At 38.9% G+C, this 21,516-nt stretch overlaps 1 protein-coding gene across 1 annotated transcript in view; it reads right to left on the minus strand.

The window, feature by feature from the left end:
- Window positions 1-20,554, minus strand: part of hwt (SH2 domain-containing adapter heavyweight) — a 644,945-nt gene extending 624,391 nt beyond the window's left edge. Inside the window, exon 1 of the mRNA XM_083118544.1 lies at window positions 20,032-20,554. Within this exon, the coding sequence (XP_082974670.1) occupies window positions 20,032-20,502 (471 nt within the window). The 5' untranslated portion in view covers window positions 20,503-20,554. The remainder of the gene's footprint in view (window positions 1-20,031) is intronic.
- Window positions 20,555-21,516: the final 962 nt, after the last annotated feature.

Consider the following 21,516-nt stretch of genomic DNA (forward strand, 5'->3'; position numbering starts at 1 on the left):
ACTTGTGACGAGATAGAATCAGCCTTCCTATTGGGAAGAAGCTTGAAGGCACCGTCGCCAGAGGACAGAGAATTGATGGTTTATGGAGACGAAATTATAGTCTCGTCTTTTTCTGTCTTCTCGCACAGAAAATATCAATTAATAAAGAAAACGTAAGGACAGAAGTAAAACTTACCTGTCTTTTGTAAGCGACTAACTTCAGTACGGTGATCTTCCGACGTGACTTTGCATTCGGTGTACTTTCAGCAAATGATTCAGTGGCGCAGGAACGGGGAGTACAGCGGTACATAATACACCCTAAATGGTTAAATCCATGTTGTACCCCTTGTATTCCCCTCCCTCAAATACGCAAGGCGCTGCTGTAACAACAACCTATTCTAATAGCTCAACACAAAAAATTTATATTTTGACAAATTTATCTTTTTTCCACAAAAATTCAAACCACTGCAGTGCACTGTAAACCTACTCTACCACATCGTGGTTACTTCACTTGGTCTGTACTTTTGAAAACTTATTTTAAAGAGATGAAAGTTGTTTGGTGTTAAACAGTGTAATAAGATAAAATTTAGTTTCAGGAAGTCACGCTACAAGCTAATTATTATTTTATATTAGAGAGATAGAAGGGCTACGATATGGATATACAGATTTAAGAGGTACTGTATCTCCCTCATTCTCTAAAGAAGTATTCGATTGGAAGATAAATCTGCTTCAGAAGAGTATGCAACAGATTATGTATAGCTAGGTCCATGACTGACCTTCGAATTTTTCAAATTGAATTTGCCACAAAAAAAGAAATTGTGGGTATTTTTTCTACCTATGAAAGTAACTTTAATATCCCATCACTATGAGCAGAATTTATATTTTTCCCATTTTATGCACAAATAAGTGTATTGAAAATGTCATATAATTTTATCAGATTAACTACCTATTTGGAGATATCTTATATTTGTTTGATTTTTTTTTTGTTGCAGAAAATATTGGATCAACTTACCAAAGATAAGGATAGATGGAATGCTTATGTTGCTGCAGCCATAAACCTTCGGGTTTAAGAATGCTAGAGAATGATTTTAGTACATGCATTGTTCAATTTGTAAAATTTAGTTTTGTTTATTTTTAATAAGGATCTTTTTTACATTATTTGCACCTATGACGCAAATCCATGCAATAGCCAACATACAAGGGAACGGAGCATGGCTGCACTTCAAGAACACAAGATAGTACCTTCCAGAATCTTCATCTTGTATTTCTCTTTGTCATCACTGCTCAATATCGTGAGGTGTATAACCGCGAATGGTTTACAAGTCAAGAATTTTAATGTTGTTTCTGGTGTCTACACAAGTGTTTCATAACAGCCGGACGGCTAGTGGCTCTCCTGAAATTTGTATTTCAGTTTGCGCAACAATTTTCACTAGAAAATAAACTGTAGTGGAAATATTCTGATTAATTGGAATTTTTCGGCATTCAAAAATCAAAATGCCAATGAAAATCAGCACTTGCCTAATTTATTTAATGGTGTTGAACTAAGGAAACTATAAAATTTGATTGGATCCAGTGGTTGATAAAATTTACATTTGTTAACAAATCTAGATATATCGAATTATCACTCCTGATGACTGTCATAATTTATTTATTAATATTTAATTTAAAGGATATTAATTAGTTTACAAGGTTTTTAAAATTTCAAAGGCATTTACGAGTAAAATTGTTGGAATCGATGCAACGAAAAAAATCCGGCGACGTTTTCTCGAAGTTTACAACTGGTCTTATGCACAAGGCTTACTTCAATGCTCTCTCAATAGGTCGCTACAACATGTTTGTACCAGAGACTTTTCAATACGCATATAAACCTATGTATTTTAGGCACACTAACAAGAATATATATGTGTGTGGAGGGAAGGTATACAGTATGTATTAATAGAGATGTTCCAGCGTGCCGAAAAACACGTAGGACCTAATTCATACGCAAATCGTCATTGCACAGTATCAGGTCTTTGAAACTTAACACTCTGACAATGCTCAATTTCATACAAAGCTTTCATTTTTTTTTACATTTTTCTGAAAAATACAACGATCCTGCCTGTTGCATGATTTGCAAACTATGCCTGCCACTCAGTTACGAGTCCACCGAATTACTGGGTTTCCCAGGGATTAGTGTCGATTCAGTAATGGTACACGAAACACTCGAACACAAAATACTCGTAACAATCATACTGTGGTCATTTTATTGCCCTGAGCTTATCGCAAATCGCACTGAACTTCGCCCTTGGGTTAGCGAACGAGTGCATTATAACAGGCATTAGCAGTGCAACAAGCTCCTGGGGTTGCCTGTGGCGCCACCTGTGCATGTAACGCCGAAATGTTTGCATAAAACTACACCTCAGCACAACTACAGGAGAGTTCGAAGTGATTACTACGTCGCTTTCATTATTGGCGCTAAGCTTGGACGCATTTTAACAAGTCTCGGACGCCTTACTGCTGAAAGTATTCCCACTATTTAAAGTATAGCGTTTCGATTGTAACGACCCAGCGGTTTTTGTACGATTAATTTTCATTTACTAATATCGAACTACACGATGGAAATTATTCAATATAAATCTTAATTCGAATAAGTCGTTATCTACATATGCAAATAGACCCACTAATATTAAATGAAGAGTTATACGCTACTGTTACCTGTGCAAAATAAAGTTCGTTGGTTTGCAGGAATTACGATTTTTACATTTCTATCAATAACTATAAATAGATTCATTCACTCACCTGGAGCGACACATTGGCATGTACGAGTTTTCATTCACTTCAGTCATTACTGCGGTTTCATTAGAAACAATAAATCATAAATGTTGACCTTGACACCTTGTGGACAGAATTCCTCCACGACTTATAGTGCGCTACATTGTGTTGGAAATAATTCTTCTATTTGTACGGGAGGTCAAGAGATGCGTTTATTTTTCAATTTATCTCTCCCGGTCAACCTGGCAATAAGCTTGTGCATCGAAAGTAGTTTCATCCTACGTAACTCGCAAGCTATCTCCTACATTTCAATAAACTTACTGCTTTTGTAGACCTTATAACTTGTCCTAATTTATAGACACACCGTGCATAGGGGTGCGCAGACCCTCTGATTGGGGTGGGGGGCAAAAGCATTGGAAGTTCAGTCAAGAAAGAAAAACCTCATTTCATATCACTGTCTTAGTTTTATTGCATTGATGGGGTGTGCGTGCGTGGTGTCATATATATATAACATATTATGTAATGTATTATTTAAATACATTACATAATCAATTCATCCGCCCATTAGCTAACAAACCAACAGCAAAAATGATATAAATTATCCCTGAAATGTGCGCGCTCCTTTTCCTCCAAACCAAACTGTTATAGCAGAAACTGTCTGAAGTACTTAATTGTTTTTACTTCTATCTGGCAATTTTCAATAGATTCCAGAAAACAAATTGCGAGCGAAGCGAGCAAGAAAATTTTTCGATCCAAATTTTTGCAAATTGAAAACAGTATTGATTTAATATAATGACGCAAAAAATCTTTTACAATTTTTTCCATTCAGATTGTTTGGCGTCCAGGAACAACTCCCGCTGCCCCTTAGCTACGGCTATGAACTTGGCAAGACTGTAAGAAAAGCAGACACTGCGAGCGAAGCGAGAAAGAAAATTTTACGAAATGTATTTTTATTTGTATAAAATTTTAAGTCATGGGGACAATTGCCCCTCTGTGCCCCTGCAGGTGCTCCTAGCCGTCTGGAAGAAATGATGCAAGAAAGACGTGAAAACTAATTCCATTTTGAGTATCCTTTTGTCCTGCTACTCTTAATTTCTGCTAGTCTTGCTTTCTCTTACTTCAATGTTTGCCCCCTAGAATTGATTTCCGTCCAAGGTTGGGATAAGGCAATGCCCCTCTGCCCCCTTGTGGTTGTTATTATTATTATACCCACAGGTATAATTTCATTTCAGTCATAGTAATTTACATTCATTATTATGTAATGGAGGGATGCAAGTATGCGATAATTTCAGATTCAAGTGGTGTTTTTGAGGGAGCCAGCACTATTATCTGGGTAATATGCCCCATACAAAAATATCTTGCTTGTCCCTACGTGGAAAAAATTTGCGAACGTCCGTGATTAGGGGGGCAATTGCCCCCCCGCCCTTGCCTACGCCTATGAACACACGTGTCTAAAACTTTTAGAATTCCTGACAGGAAAAAAAAATCGTTGCTATCTCGGATAACCTTGAACTTCTGTATATTTTATGAAAAATCAAAGCAGGAGTCCGTAAATTGAAATGGATTCTATTGGGTTCGATAACAGGGACCTTTTTCTCGCACAATTTAAATACGGTCCAACTTCGGAATACTCTTTCTTTTCGTTACCAAAACTGGGCAGTTTTTGAATGGGTTCGGATAAAATTCACAAATTATCGCATACTTCCATGATAATTAAAGTTTCGTATGGGTTCCGAATTGGTTCTCTTCTGTACCTGGTACGATGTAAAGTTTCGTTCTAAATAGGTTCGCGAGTACTTTTTACACTGGAATGTCACACTCCGTGGTTGTAGAAAGACGTATAACGCAATGAGTAAATCTGATCGAGGATAAAATGTGGAAAATTTGTGTTATTCTCCATAACGCAAACATTTGAGAGAATACGTAAATTATCGTAATCACACAAACAAAGACTAGCAAGTGCAAACACACCGTAAGTGTCTTCGGTTTCATTCTACACGGAAATTCCACTCTACAGCATTTCTACACAGCCGAAGATAACTTCAAATTCTTGAGGTTGTCACTTTCTTCACTGCATTACACACTTTCACACTGATAGAAACAGCACGAAAACAGAGGTCGCACGTGATCACAAAACAAACACTAATCCGCTTACCCGAAGTATGCACGTAGAGTATTGCAGCCACGACCTAACCATCTCGATTTCTTCGTGGGGAGTCGCGTATTCAAAATATTTCCGTACAAAATCTAAAGGTCCTCGGCCACGGTTGTTGGAAACGATTAGCTGAGAAATGGGGCAGCTAATATAGCGAGGCGAAATTGCACTGCCAACGGTAAGCCTATACCTATTCACTCATCCTACAAAGTATGGGAATTTTTCTGCACGTGTTGCCAACTGTCGTGCATCCGCGGTTGAAAGCAAACCTTCAACACAACCCCCACTACAACCTCAAATCTCAAACGCAAGCGTCTGGTAAATTACCGTTTCTGTAGGTCAACAGACTTGCCCCACCACTCGCCTTTTCGATAAGAGCCAGCGCGTTCGAACACGAATGATGGTCGATTGCACTATTGCACTTGACTTTTATTTTAACTATTGCTTACACGTCGTTTTAGGACAAAAAAAAACAGTAAGAGTGAGGTATAGGGCATATTATTTGTTTTGTTTGACTCTCCTCAGTCAGAAGCTGAATTTGTCTTTATGCTCACGAGTATTTTTTTGTCACGCCTGTAATGATATTCAATATATCATGAACCAAAAATGTCCCAATGAAGTTTCATTTGAACGTGCAAACCACGTTTGCTTGAGACGAAGCAAAGGACTCGGCCGGTTGATTGATTGTTTGATTGATTTGGTTTATTTTACTTCGCTTTTCTGATACTTTTGGCTAATCGCGAAGATGAGGATCAGTGATGATATGATGAAATTGATGAAGGGACATGCATAAAGAACACCTATGTCCAGGATCCCCGGAACCTCTAGCGTCGTAGCGGGCTGCGCTAACCACGCCGCCATGGAGGCCGGCCGCACTGGACCGGAATTGCTTTATTTTATTACATGAACCTAAGGGCGTTAACACTGGATATCGTTGGTACACGGACTAAGGGACAGCAGCAGTCTAGATTCCCTCACCTTCATTGGTGGACCACTGAATGTGCAACTGCTAAAAACAATAGAAAATTTGCAGAACATACCTATGAAACCGAAGACACTGACGGTGTGTTTGCACTTGCTAGTCTTTGTTTGTGTGATTACGATAATTTACGTATTCTCTCAAATGTTTGCGTTATGGAGAATAAAATTGAGTGGAAACGCCGACAAGCGATAGCAAAAAAAATCTTTAAAAACGCAAAAACACAGGCATGGATAAGGGTCTGTAATTCCCTCACTCCTAATGAACCATTATCACTTATTTGAAAAAAAAAAATAATTCTCTCAGACATTCCACAATTTGTAGAACCAATTCTTTAAATACCACTTGGCAAACCGATTTCTCCTCGATGATTGCACCTCCCACTGTAAACCTTACTCATGAATCACCTGTTGTAACAGGATTTTCTTTTAACAGTGATTTTTCCAAAGTGACAGTTTCTGAACTAACAAATATCTTACAACATATAAACAATACAGCACCAGGTTTAGATGGTATTCCATATCAGGCTCTCAAACATATCGAACGTACATTACAAAAAAGACTCATGTGGGACCTGGAAAAACCCAATTATTTTCCAACACAATTAGGATTCAGACTGAGACACAGCAGTCAGGATGCTATTGCTATCCTTACTGCTGCCACACAAAATAATTTATTTATGAATTCCTTTTGCTATTGTCTCTTTTTAGATGTTGAAAAAGCATATGATTCGGTACCACTCATACCACTTTGTCGCTTGATTGAGCAATTACCTGTAGCCCCTGTGATTTCCAAATTAATTTGGAGTCTTTATGCTGATCGACAACTTTACCGTATTCTCGCGTCTGTAAGCCGCACTTTTTTCCCCGAAAAGTGTACCAAAAAATGGGGTGCGGCTTATACACGCGAATGATAAGAAAAGCATGTGCGGCTTATACACAAGAATGAGAAAACATTTGCGGCTTATACACGCGAATGAAAGAAAGTGCAGCTACTGCTAGGATACTAAAATACGTGCATTGATTTGTTATCTTTATCACATAACGGATTCATTAACAGCAAATCCAACAACAATGCATCTGTAGCAGACTTTGCAACAATATGATATCTCTAAACTTTTTTTGCAACAATATGATAATATCTTATCTTTGAACACGCTTACTGTCGTATTGATCTGGAAACCATTCAGTAAAGTGAAGTTGTTAAAGAAGGTTGTGGGCCTGGGATCAAGGTTGGTACTATCAAAGGGAGGATATTTGGCAGAAGAATCAGCTACGATGCTCATTTTAAACTTCAAGCGATACGATATGCTGAAGGAAACTGCAACAGATCTGCAGCGCGATATTACGATGTGGACGAGTCTAACATTCGTCGATGAAGAAATCAGAAGGAACAACTTGCTGCAACAAGTGGCGAGAGAATGACATTTCGTGGAAAAGGAGCCAAATTTCCACAGGTTGAAGATGCACTTTTGGCGTTTGTAAATGAGAGAAGAAGTGCTGGCTATGCTGTAACCGTAGACATGATAAGTTTTCAAGCTCGTGAAGTAGCTTCAAAGTTAGACATCAGTCGTTAAGCTTTCCGAGCTAGTGCGGGATGGTGTTCACGTTTCATGCGTAGGAAAAGTTTTCTGCTTCGCCGTAGGACAACAATTGCAGACTTTGATCAGAAAATTGTAAAATTTCACAAATAAGTGATTCTAATGCGAAAGTCCAATGATTATAGCTTCTCTCAGATCGGTAACGCGGATGAAACACCTATTTACTGGGACATGCCTATGTCCAGGACAGTTCCACCGAGAGGCTCGCACAGAGTATCGATCAAGACCACGGTTGGAGAGAAACAACGATGCACTGTAATGTTGGGTGTTCTCGCGGATGGAAGGAAACTGCCACCGTATATTGTGCTAAAGCGTAAGAATGTGCCAAAGGAGGCATTTCCGCCGGGTATTATCATACGTGCTCAGCAGAAAGGATGGATGGAAGAAGAACTGGTATTAGACTGAATAGACAAAGTGTGGAATAGAACGTCTGGAGCATTGCTGAAGCAAAAGAGTTTGCTGGTGTTGGACAGCTTTCGTGGTCACCCAACAGACAGAATACAGACAAAATTCCAACTGTTGAAAACGGATGTAGCTTTGATTCCTGGGGGGTCTAACGTCTGTACTGCAGCCACTAGACGTTTGTGTAATTCGCTCCTTTAAAGCTGCGTTCCGGCGTCTCTATAATGACTGGATTAGTGCAGGAAACCACGAGCTTACAGCAACAGGAAAGATCAAACGTCCGACTGTCAAGCAAGTGTGTGAATGGATTCTGGCAACATGGGAAAGTGTAAAGTCGGAGACAATTGTGAAGGATTTTCTGAAGTGCGGCATATCCAATGCCCTAGATGCTACCCAGGATGAAATGTTGGGGGATGGTGATGCTAGTGATGTAGATAACAATACCTCTTGTGCAGAAAATATTTCAACGAGTAGCAGCAACGACAGTGAATAAGGGCTTTGAGGACTCAAACTGAATGATACGGTATTAACGTGTAGATCATTGCGCTAAAATAAAAGTTAAAATACTTTTAAAATACTTACTTGAAATTGGCTACCTACGCAAAAAAAAAAAAATCAAATGTGCAGCTTATACACGAGGTGCGGCTTATACACGAGAAATTTTATTTTCCTGAAATGTAAGGCCAAAAAAGGGGGTGCGGCTTATACACGCGTGCGGCTAATAGACGCGAGAATACGGTATTTCTGGTTTCCCACGCGATTCCAAGGACCTCGACTTACCTCATTAGGTCTTCCTCAAGGGGCTCAACTTAGTCCTCTTCATTTTAATATATATACTCGTTCCATTCATCAAGGGCCCTTAGCGGGATTTAAATTACTTCAATATGCACATGATTTTTGTTTTTATAAACATTGTCCAGAAGCTACGGCAGGAATACTAGACACTAATCAACTCATCAAAATACTAAAGGCATGGTTTTCTTCTGTTGAACTTATGTTCAACCCAATGAAATCAAACATCATGATATTTAATTCAAGAAACTCCAATGCTTTTCCTAACAATATAGATCATATATCTAATATCCCGGTTGTACAAACATGTAAATATTTGGGCATTCATTTTGATCGCAAAACTAAATGGACAACTCATATAAATTACCTCCTTAATAAGGGTAAAGCTTTATTAAACATTCTTCGTGGCTTGGCTACCACTCAGTGGGGAGGTCATCCCAAAACTGTTACTTTTTATAGAAATTGCTTTAGATCACTGTTTGATTACGCTTCCTTTAGTTATGGAGGAGCTTCCTCCAAATTACTTAATAAAATTAACGTCCTGCAACGTAAAACATTAAGAGTTAGTTCGGGTTTAATGCACTCCAGCCCCAATGTCAGTGTCTACATGGAAAATGCAGAAGTCGATTTAACCCACTGCAGACTACACTTAACATATAAATTTCTGCTTCACACTTGGGAGAATCATCATCACCCTCTCAATATAATATTTGCAATTCAAAAACAGTGGGTAGATGCAAATGTCATTCAACCTCTCAACCCCAAATTTTATTTTATGCATTGCTATCTTTTAGATATTGATGCATATCAACAGTCTTTTACTTTTCAATCACCTCCCATATATCAATTACATCTTCCTCTTACTTCTCACCATTCCATTAACTTGATGGATCATGGGCATTATGCCAATTACCGAGAACTTTGGCCTGATTCCATGTTTATTTATGCTGATGGTTCTAAAACATCTGACTCTGTTGGTTGTGCACTTTATATACCTGAACTAAAATATCAGGCACTTATTCCCTTACCTCCTGATACATCAATTTTCTCTGCCGAATGCTTTTGCAATTTATCGTGCCTTAAGTTATTCTATGTCACATTATCACAATAACATTTTGATACTTACTGATGCACTCAGTGTACTACAATCTCTCAAAATAACCTATCCCCACTTATGCACACAATCCATTTTCATTATTTTGATTTTACAACTTCTCCAGCAAGCACGATCTAATAATCTTCAAGTACATTTCATATATGTAAAGGCACATCACATCAACTAAGGAAATACTATTGTTGATAGGTATGCAAAACAGGCCAGAAATTTGGAACATATTCATTTCACAAGATTACCCTATACAGATTTAATATCTCGTGTCAAAAAGAAAATACAGGAAGATTGGTCAGATTGGTGTAAAGATCAATTGACAATTGTAGGACATACATATCGTTGGATTGCAGATCACCAGTCTATACACCCATGGTTTAAGGCATATTCACTTCCTCGTTCGATAATAGTATTTATCACCAGATTACCTACTGGCCATGTAAGAACACCTGCACATCTCGCAAAAATAGGAGTCATCCGACAGATTACTTGTTCCTGTGGTCACGATAATCCAGATGCCCAACATCTCTTTTTAGAATGTCCAGAGTTCAGATTACAACAGAATATATTGTATAACGGTATTCTTCGCAGAAAGATTCCATTGCCTGTTTCACTTCATTATCTGTTAACCAATTTATCATTGCCTTTCATATGGATGTTGTATGGTTATCGCGAAAATGTCAACTCATCATATAAACGATAAACTCTGTGAAATACAGTCAACTCCAGTGCTTATTTTATTCATAAAATTGCGTTGTGTGTAGTGAGTGATTCTTGAGTATTTGGATTCAACTTGAAGAGATTTACGTCGTACAAGGAACAGGAACGCTGACCAAAGTCGACAGTCAATTGTTGACAGGGTCAATTACAGGAATGGAAAGGAATGGAATGGAATGGAACCCAAGGGCGTATTAAAGGGGAGCGGAGGGGGCGTCGTGGGCGACTTCCACCAAGGACCTATTTTATTTTTTCACATATTGATAAATAGTATACCCAGTTGGAATGAAATATATCAAACATAGTGTCAATTAAGAAACATACAAGAGTGGAAAAAAGGGAGATGGAGGGACGACAGACCCTTAAAGATCTCATTTTATGTCTTCAATATGGCAAATATTGTGGTATTTTACGAAGAACTGCCATTATGTGGAGCAGTAAGCTTAACGGCGAGTGTAACGGGTGACTAAATAGGGGCGACGAGAGACAGGGGGCGAACAAAGATAAGAATGACGAAAGATAGGGGCGACGAAAGATAGGAGGCAACGAATGATAAGGGGGCGAACAAAGATAAGAATGACGAAAGATAGGAGGAGACGAAAGATAAGGGGGCGACGTGAGACAGGGGGCTAACAAAGATAAGAATGACGAAATATAGGGGTGACGAATGATAAGGGGCCAACGTGAGACAAGGGGCGAACAAAGATAAGAACGACGAAGGATGGGGCGGCGAGAGATAGGGGGCCGGGGGCGAACGAAGATATGAATGAACAAATATGGGGCGACATATGATAAGGGGCGACGAGAGACAGGAGGCGAACAAAGATAAGAATTAAGATGGATAGGTGTGATGAAAGATGGCAGCCGAAAAAAGATTAGAGGGAGACGACAGATAGTAGGCGAAGAGGGGGCGAATAAAGGTAAGGATGGCGAAGGAAGGGGGAGGGGCGACGAAAGATAAGCACGAAGGGTGGATCAAAGGAGTCGTGAGGTGATCACATCTTCACAGAGGATCTAGAAAATATTCCCGCCACCTCTGCCTTCTCACTCATATTTTCATGCACAGTCACTGTGGAAAGGCCATAGCCAGGGAGAGAGAACAGCTGAAAGGGCGAATAAAAGGCTTGAGAGGGCGATAATTCTTCTCCTGCGCCTCTCACAAGAGGTTTTCTTTTAAATTTATTGATAAATATTGACAGACAAGGGCACCTTCGCGGGGACACAGAGGGACAATTGTCCCTTTCGATGTCAAATTTTATGCAAATAAAAATAAATTTTGTAAAATTTTCTTGCTCGCTTCGCTCGCGATGCCTCCTTTCCTTACTGTTACCAAGTTCCGAGCCGTAGTTAGGGAGTTACTGGTCGAAAATGTCGGCATCTCCGCTAGCGCCGCCCTCTACACTTCTCTCGGTCTCGCAACGAATTGGACGCATGATATATGTTACATGTAAAAAAATATATATATTCGAAACACATTTATCATGCATTTTATGCTTTAAAAAACATTTTAGTTACGACAGTGATTTTATGACATATAGTAGGACTGAAGCTTGTGAGAGAAGTGTAGTGTTGTCCACAAGACGAGACGGGGCAGGCTTTTAAAAATTCGAGACGAGACGAGATTGACCATGTGTCATGAGACAAACGAATATTTTCGAGACGAGACAGCATTTCCACGAGACTTCCACGAGACGAGCCAGGCCAAAGTCTCGTCTCGTGGGCAACACTAGGGAAGTGTGCTGGGCGCCGAAAGTTCGGAGGAGGGAGGCGCCGTAATGGCTGCCCGCCCCCTCCGAGAGAACGTCTTTAATCCGCCACTGCATAAACCACGATAATATCTCTTTCTAGTATTACTCGGAACACTTACCGCAGAGAATGAAGTTAGAACAGATTTCAATGGAACCTTTTTTGGACACTTTTAAAACTGTGCATGATATTTCGGTCCCGGAACGGAATTCATATATTCTCATGAGAAATTGTTTTTTACCGATCGCGAACCTACTTACACATGTTGATTTTCTGTTCTGCACTGGAATAGAATTCAATTAAAGTTCCTGGATCTTTCACAACCCTGAATTAAAGAAACTAATATCAGTATAAAATTGCCCGCTTGGTGGCACTAAAAGGAATAATTTCAACGTCAAAATGCTTCGAGTCGGTGTCGCCAGAATTCCTTTTAGAAGGGGGGGGATGCCGTTCATACAAAATGTATTCTTAATATTATTATTAAAATGGTAATAATTATTATAAACTAATAACAACTACAAATATATTTTGCTAAATTATTAATAATATTATTATAACCTTGGGGAGAGACTTCTACTCGATACACTAAATTAGTGAATATCCATCCAGTGGTTTGTTTTTCTTAATTTTAACACTTCACACCGTTAATATAAGTGTCACTTGAAATGCTTGGTTATGCAGTTGTGTTATTAACTTTACTCACTTCGTCAATTAAAGCTCTCGAAGTCATGGGAGCGTCCCGATGGCGAAATGGTTTCCCTGTCGCCTTTTAATAAAGGAGTCCCGGGTTCGATACCCGGTGAAGGCACATAGTGATTCGGATCCCACCTTAAACTGTAGGTGCAGTTCCAATTTGCCTTACTGTCGAAACCTTGGGGAAATTTTAGTCATGAAGTTTACGTTCCCAGACGTCTTACATAAAAATCTCATTTCTGTAATTTTGAAAACGTATAGAACCATTTAGTCTTCGTATTAAGTGCTGCAATACGAAAACATGGTGTTCTGATCTAACTCCTGCATTTTCACTCAATTCTCTGAGCTAACCCCTTTATTGTTTTGGATATTCTGCTGGAATGTTAATTAACTGTACTTTATTTCTGTTATTCACTATCAACATAATAAGTTTATTGCTTTTTTGTAATTTAAAATTAATAATACCAATTTCCAGGGGGATCGACAGACCCGACGACGCCCATACTATTATGACAGTATGAAATGCCGTGCGTTGAGCGGTCAACACACGATCTCGTTATCGAAGGTTTCGGATTCAAGTCCAGGCCTTGGTTGTTCCTTTTTGAGTTTCCCTTAATAAATTTCATCTAATTGTCGTTCGTTCTCATCGTCATGATTAGTCCAAAAACTGGCAGAAAAGCTATGCTAAATAAGATGATAGCCAAGTTCAAAGAACTTTTCCAACCAGACCTCAGATAATTTTTTACATCTATTTTTGTTTGTTAAACAAGTAGTTTAACGAAAAGGGTGGGAGATTCCTCTAGAAACCGCTCAAACTTCTAAAAGAATACGCAGTGATAGCTGTTGGTCATTAAAATGCTCTGCTATAATGCAGTTTGTTTTTAAAAATGTAAACGTGTTGTTGTTGTTTTACATGACATGTAGGCAGCGCCGGACTGGCAATCTGGCAGTTCTGGCAAATGGCAGTATAGGACTGGTCCAATTTGGGTCGCCTCTGTGCGGAAAATTTATCACATATCTATTGTTAAGGTAGAAATAGAAGTTACACGACATTTTATTAGACGCCGTTTTTACACCAAAAATGAAAACATTCTAAAAGCAAGTTTTGTTCATTAAATATTAGATCGGAAATATTCATGATATTGAGAAGAACATGAGAAATAAGTTAAGAAAAGTGGCGATGTTTTGGTCAAATGGTTGTCCCAACGTGAATTTCAGCATTGAAAATTATTCTCTTTTCACCAAATTTAACGGAAAGGAAAGTATTATAAAGCAAGGGTGTACTGGCCGCATGAGGACTGAAATATGGATATAAAACAAAGTTTTGTAAAATAATATACAAAATAATATAATAACTGTTAATATAATGCATTACGCAACTTGACTAGCTTCACATCAAGGTGAACTGGAGTTAATACGGTTTGGTCCCATGACATAGATTCAACCCAATATGTCAATTACACATGCTGTAGCGAGCGATAACTCAATTCGTGACGCATACCGGCTCCTGGATTCCAATCCATAGCAAATCAATTGCATAGTGGATTTTGGGTCGTCGTTCTTGATGTCATATTTCATCTCTAAGCGAGAGCTGCAAATGGACATAAATTTTTCAGTTCTGCTGCGATCTCAAATCTTGTACAAGTTCTAATTTTAAATGTCTAAACATGCCTTAAATCACAGTGTTAGACATAGACAGACAAGAAATAACAGCAGACTGCCAAACGAAGTCCTCAATCAGGAGACAGTTAAGAGTAAGAGAATGGGGAAAGCGAAATATATTAATGTTGTGGGAAAAAAGGAAAGAGGCGCGCTGGCATGGTTCAGACTAGGGAGATGAAAACAATTAAGGAAGAGAAACGAAGAAGGGGAAACGATATGTTCTATGTGCGATTGAGAGGGGACGGACGAGCATATCCTCCTGAACTGCCCTTCTACACGTGACCTAAGGGACAAGTTTCTGAAAAACGTAACTGCGAAGTATGTGATAGAAGTGGTAAACTATAGAATAAAGACAAAATAAGCGGGACAACAAGTGGGGAAATACCTGTGGGAAGTAAAAGAACGGCGAGGAAATCTATTAGAGAAGTCAGGAAATTAGTGATCATGCTCAAACCGAGCCATTTTTATAGTGTAACGTAAAGTGTAAACACCCCTTATCACATAAAAAGAGGGGAGAATGGGAGTGTGAAAGGCAGCCCGAGAAATAGTGTAAGGGGGGAGTTTGTGTAGGAAGTGAAAGATTGGAATAGAGGTATATAGAGACTGGACACCAAAGGAACCAGACACATAACTTTATTTGATTGCTAGACTATACTTATTATGTCTAATTTTCGTATTTTCTAATGTTCTTATTTTCTTATATCTGATCAACTACTAAAAAAAGAGTATCTGTATATTAACGTAAAGAGGGTACAATATTAACATGACTGTAAGGAAAGAGTAAGTGTGTGTAAAGTAAAATTTATGCAGTGTGTACAGCGTACAGCTCGCACAAGGAAAACACAAATAAAAAATAAACAGAAGCGGTTTGCTTCATAATTTACGTCACGATATGTTTGATTTAAATTGATATAATCTGTACTGAAACTTGAACATTACAATTACATTTTTGGATAATTTCCTTCAACGAAATTGAAATCATATGCTACAATAGTACACGGATGCCCGGCCTCGGTATCCGGGCCTCGGTACAGTTGGAAAATTAAAGTCAAACCAAAGTTATATATTTCACACTTTTAATTTCATTTCATTCACAGAAATTTATATTAATTATTATAAGGACGTTGCAGGAACATGCCACTTTCATACTGAAAAAATGTTTTTCGATAAGGCAACTCTGTAATAGTGGGAAATATATGCCTCGTTTGACCACCTCTAGAAAAAATACTTTGCTTGCCCCTCACTAGAAGAAAAACTCTTGCAGACGTCCATTAGGCTGGTTCAAGAAATAAAATCTTGGGGGGTACCGCATATACTGTGAACATGCACGCGTGCATGTGGGGGCTGTATACAAAATGTCGAGGTATCACCGATAACCTTTCACAGAGCATAGAGAACATAAAGACAAACAACTTTTCTTGATGATGTTTTGCTCATATTGGGTGTTCCCGATGGCGTAGTGGTACCGTCGTTGCTTTGTAATCTAGGAGTCCCGGGTTCGAATCTCGGTGGAAACACATTGCCCAGTGATTCAGATTCAACTTTAAACTGTCGGCCCAGTTCCTATTACCCTATGTGAGCATATTGTGGATTTAAACAAATTTGACTTTCGCTGATTTCGATTCTACGAATCCTCGAAAAATTTCTATATGTGAACGAATCTAGGGTACCGGAAACTACAGAGGAAAAGTTACGAAACTTGATTTATTTATGAACAACTTAATCAGTTTTGCAGGGGGGTCAAAACTAGTATAGACGAATATTCCTTCTTCTAGTGTGTATTAACGTTATTCGTATATATACACAATGTCAACCTGCAATCAAGATGTCTTGGATTCGATTTTCAATAGGCGTAATTTTAATTTCAAACAGATCCAGTACAGGCAGCGGCGTGTGGCTCAGTTTTCCTAAAAAAAAACGTCAAAGTCAGGAAAAGATGGCAAAATGAGGTCTGGCTGCTAATATAAGTATACCTAACCTCCGCCCCTCCCCCCATTTAGAAAATCCTGTACACGTTACTGAGTACAAATTAGCCTATTTGTGCTATGCTTTTTTCTTTGTATTCTCTGGTAGTCTGGAAAAAAATATTATTGAAGAATTCTATTTTATGTTGCACGGTTTGGAGGAACGGGGGGTTCTTGGTGGGAATATAACGATATCACCATGTTACGTAATACTTAGTCATCGCTTTTGGAATGGCACGTGCTTCTGTGCCGCCGCTAAATACGTCAATGTGCCCAATTATCTTTACTGAGTGATTGCACATTTTCATTCCACAGTGGAATATCCAGTTGTCTATAGCTAAATTTATATTTTTCAGATACTGTATATATATTAATAAATATGTGTTTATGTTAAACGTATAACATCAGAATTACATAATCATCGATAATATCTGAGACAACTAGGCCAAGTTGTATTTACAGATCAAGAGTTCCTTTAATTAACAAAATGTTCATAAAGATACATGCAACCGTAAACGGGATATGAGGGAGCAAGCCCCCGGTGCGAATTAAGCTTTTTGCATTGGGGGATTTGCCCAGTCAGTGGCGTACCTATGATTTCATTTCGGGAGGTAGGTTTTTTGCAAATTAGTATATGTAACCAGTCAGTAAAGTAAACTATTGCCTTGCGGTTCTTAACTATTAGAACAGTGATTTTAACCTAGCTCATTAAATCTTTTAATAACATTCACACGTCATTTAGAAACAGTATATTTACATTCTAAGAAACAAAACTCTTACACAAAAAGAGCTACCGAACTAGTAACACCGAAAACTTGACCAAATTTATATTTCCAAGTTCAAACTTAACGTCCATCTAAGCAACCTACAAGTTTCTTGTGAACACTTTAGTACATGTAAATTATCAGCACTGTGTCATGAAAACGTAAGTGAAAAATAGCCTGCTGTTGTCTCGGCTCGATGAGTTTATCAGTTGCATTTTGGTGTCCCTTAATCCATAAGGCGGCATACTTTTCGGCAAAGAAATATTTGATGACTGGACCATTAATGATGGACACAAATGATTTTTTCAATTGTATTTGTTACATACTTAAGAAATGATATACTATATGCTTTCAATTCCATTTACTTTTAGGGAGAAAAACATCCTTGGCAGCGATAAAAATTATTTTATTTTTCCGAGAATAAATTCTTGGGGGGGGGGGGAATCCCCCGCATCCTCCAGTTAATTCGCACACTGGCAAGACCCCATTCCCCAAAATCGAGCGAGAAAGCATACTATTTCTGGAAAATCGTGTATTTATATCATATGCTCTGTGCCAGGATCTTAATATAAAAGGGTGTAATGTGTTTAACAGTGAAAACAAAAACCATTTGATTCGCGATTAGCCAAAAGTGGGACACAAGCAAGGTAAAATAAATCAAGAACCAATTGTGTATTTATTTTGTCTTATACGTATTAGCTTCCAGCCTGCTGATAGAAAACATTCGCAAGCTAACTAAAAAGAAATAAATAGCGCCTGACAGATTGACAATGAATTCCTTTGGAACGACAGAGAACCGAAGTTGCATTCCATAGTGTCTAATCGGGAGTGGACCTACAGTCTGAAAATTATTCCCGCGAAAAATCGCATGTTGATCACTTAATTACAACCGCGACCATTACACTACACATGCTATTTCTTAAAACGAGTAGCTTAATTCTTTTTTTTTTAAATCGTAATTATCCGCCCTCCAATAAAACTACTGAAACTACATATTTAGATAATTAAATCATTCGTTATTGCATCTTCCTTTCACTATCGTCAAAAACTATTAATTGTTAGTCAACGTGCAAGCAAGACACACATTGCACGAATAACTTGCTGTCTGTGAAGTTACAGTAACAGCACGAAAGCTACAGAAAATGAAATCTTCAATGCCTTTGATGAGTTCGTGCTAATTATTCATTCGAAAGACGGGAACGAGGTAAATACGCAGTATTTTACAGACGAATTATCGCGTTTGCTGTGCAAACGTGCTCTGCTAAGACACTTGCACTCGCCGATCGATAAGCCTTAAAGGCCAGCATTGCAATCGCTACTAATGAATGGAATTGGGACTGAAATGAATGGAACAACTAATTACGTTGCTGGCATGGATAGAATGAAGCTATTAGGGCCACAGAGAGTTAAATAATTTCACTCCACATCGTTGTCATACAAGGCTCTATAATATTGTACTAAGGGACGTAACATTTGAATTAACGCGTTATCTGAAAAGTGGCTGTCTACTGTTTTCATTCGATTCCTTACTAGCAGCCTGGTGCTGCAGCCCCCACCCTCATGCCCCCTAAATCCGGGCCAGTATATAGTAGTCTAACCTATTTGTAGAAGCACAATCCAAACGAAAATAAGAATCATGATGAATGAAGTATCCTGAACGTAGCTTCATATGCATACGATGAAAGTGAAGTGTACTTGTATATAGTATACATACAACACGCAACTCCTATGTTTTACCCTATGTAGCAAAAACCTGTTTTGTAATATAATACACATAAACTTCTCGTGACGACAACTGCACTAAAAATGTTACGTAGCAAAAAATAAAAAAAATAGAACATGTATGCCTGTCCGTCCCCGAATTCCATTCATTCTTACATAGACGAAGATATTTGTGTGCTAAATGTTAGGCAATATCACGAGTCACAACTTTGGGGCCTCCCCGATGGCGCAGTGATAGCATCCTTGCCTTGTAATTTAGGGGTCCCGGGTTCGATACCCGATGGAGGCACATAGTAGGTCTAGTCCCGATTAGCACTGTGCACAAAGTGGACTTAAAACACCAAATCAAAATCAAACGAGTCACAACTTCTTCAGACTTAATTTATTTTGTAATTTTTTTATTTAGTATTATTATTTTTGCATTTTCGTTGTTTTTACGTCATCTTCATACCTTTCTAGGCTAATTGCAACAATGGATGGTAAATTAATAATATGTGATGGAGCAAACGCCGTATCTTATCGGGGATTCGAACACAGAACATACGAGCACTGCAACTAACATAGAGTGCACTGTGTGTATGTGAATGTGACGAAAACTGTCCTACAAAGTTAAAATAAGATCTACGTGAACAGCCGTGTATTACCGGATCACAAAATATTAGCTACGCTGGTTATTCACATGCTCTTAATTAGTATACTGTTAATACCGAGATTGTATTTATTATGTTATTAAAATTCATTTTAACTAGTTTCCAAATTCTTACATGACAAGTTGAGTCGCTTGTATCTTCTGAATTAATACACATCAATCGCTTTGTGAACATGCTGGCTAGCAATTAAAGGGGTTCCGAGTTCGATGCACGAAAAGAGACGGGAGTGAGCATTTTTTTTCTTCTGACACATAATCGGAATTCTGTCGATAGACAAGGACAGAAACCGGAATGACAGCAGTACTTTTATATATTATTACTTATGAATGAAAATGTGTTGTGCCTACCTGTTTCTGAATAGATCCCTCATCCTTGCGTTCAAACCTCTCGAACTTGAAACTGTTGCTTCTGTAGAGCTCGTTGTCAGGTTTCTTGCCACCACACAAACGCCTCGTAAAAGCACGCGGTTTGAATTCCATGATATGCGTATCCAACTGAAAATTAAACACACGCGATCTTCTAGATCTTCGACGCACAGTAACATCTTCCTCGGTGTTGTCGTCCAGCTGATCCATACCGCCTTTTCCCTCCGTGTCGGCTGCTCCCTGACAGTCACCGACATTCACTAGATCGCACGAGGGTACATCATCCCTTGCGGACTTCTTTTCCTCCGACGGTTTGTACTCTAACGTGTCTTGGCTCAACACGTGTCCACAGATAAAACTCTCACTCTCACACGTTGTTTTCACTGCGTTATTTTCGATGTCAACCTGTTTCTTTGCACCGTACAATCCCATTCGCTTCAACATCTTCTCCATGTTCCTATTGCACGCTACACCAGAGCCACCTGTTAACGCGGCGGTGAATGACTTGGCGAGCAGCTGATTCGGTTGTGCCAGTAACGAGGGATCCATGTATGGAGGAGGACTGTATTGATGCTGCGCGCAACGGCGTGAGCAAATGCAAGTTGCTAATACAATCACAGGGTTTGTTGAGCTAAAGCAAATATCAAGAATCATGAATATTGCTGACTAAGGGGGCTTACGGAACCATGAGCGTTGCCAGAAAAATTATAGAAGGGGAGAAGAACACAGTGCTAGTTGGTAGTACACAAAAAGCCTGTAAGATTCCATTTATTCACGTTTTACCACGCTGAACATTTACTAACGGAAGTCGAAATCGATCAATTGTATCTTGAAGATGTATGTTTTAAAAGTGCACCTTATGCACAGTTAGGCTAATTGGGACTGGACCTACAGTTTATAGTGGGCCTCCATCGGGCATCGAACCCGAGACCGCTTGATGAGAAGACGACGACGCTACCATTACGCCATCGGGGAGGCCTTCTTGAATATATGGCCTGTATGTAGAAGCAGGCCCGTAGCTAGAATTGAACTCCAGTGGGGGAGGCCTCACAGATGATCAGGGGGGCTTTGTAAACCAAGTCCATTTTTCAAAAGTTAAAAAAGTTAAATGTGTGGGGGGTATCATTAAATTAATATAAAGTATAAAATCTAGAAATACACAAATACTACCGTTTTTTTCTATATCTTCTAAAACATCTCTTGAAGTGTTAATTGACTGCTACAGACATCACTCCATGCTACTTTTGATGATCTAGATATTTACATCACACAAGAAAAATGCACAACATTCATTCAATGTGACTACCGTACATTACACCCCCGGCCGAAGCAATAAAACTCGCTTTCGTTCCCAATACTTGGGACCTGTTAACATTTGACGCAGATGTGGAGGGAATGTGGATAATGACGTCTCAAAGTCACAGATATCTGTCTAAACGGGAGGCCGCAACAGGGGCAGCTACAGAT

This window comes from Lepisma saccharinum, chromosome 3 (assembly GCF_977018435.1).
Source record: "Lepisma saccharinum chromosome 3, izLepSacc3.1, whole genome shotgun sequence".
Lineage (NCBI taxonomy): Eukaryota > Metazoa > Arthropoda > Insecta > Zygentoma > Lepismatidae > Lepisma > Lepisma saccharinum.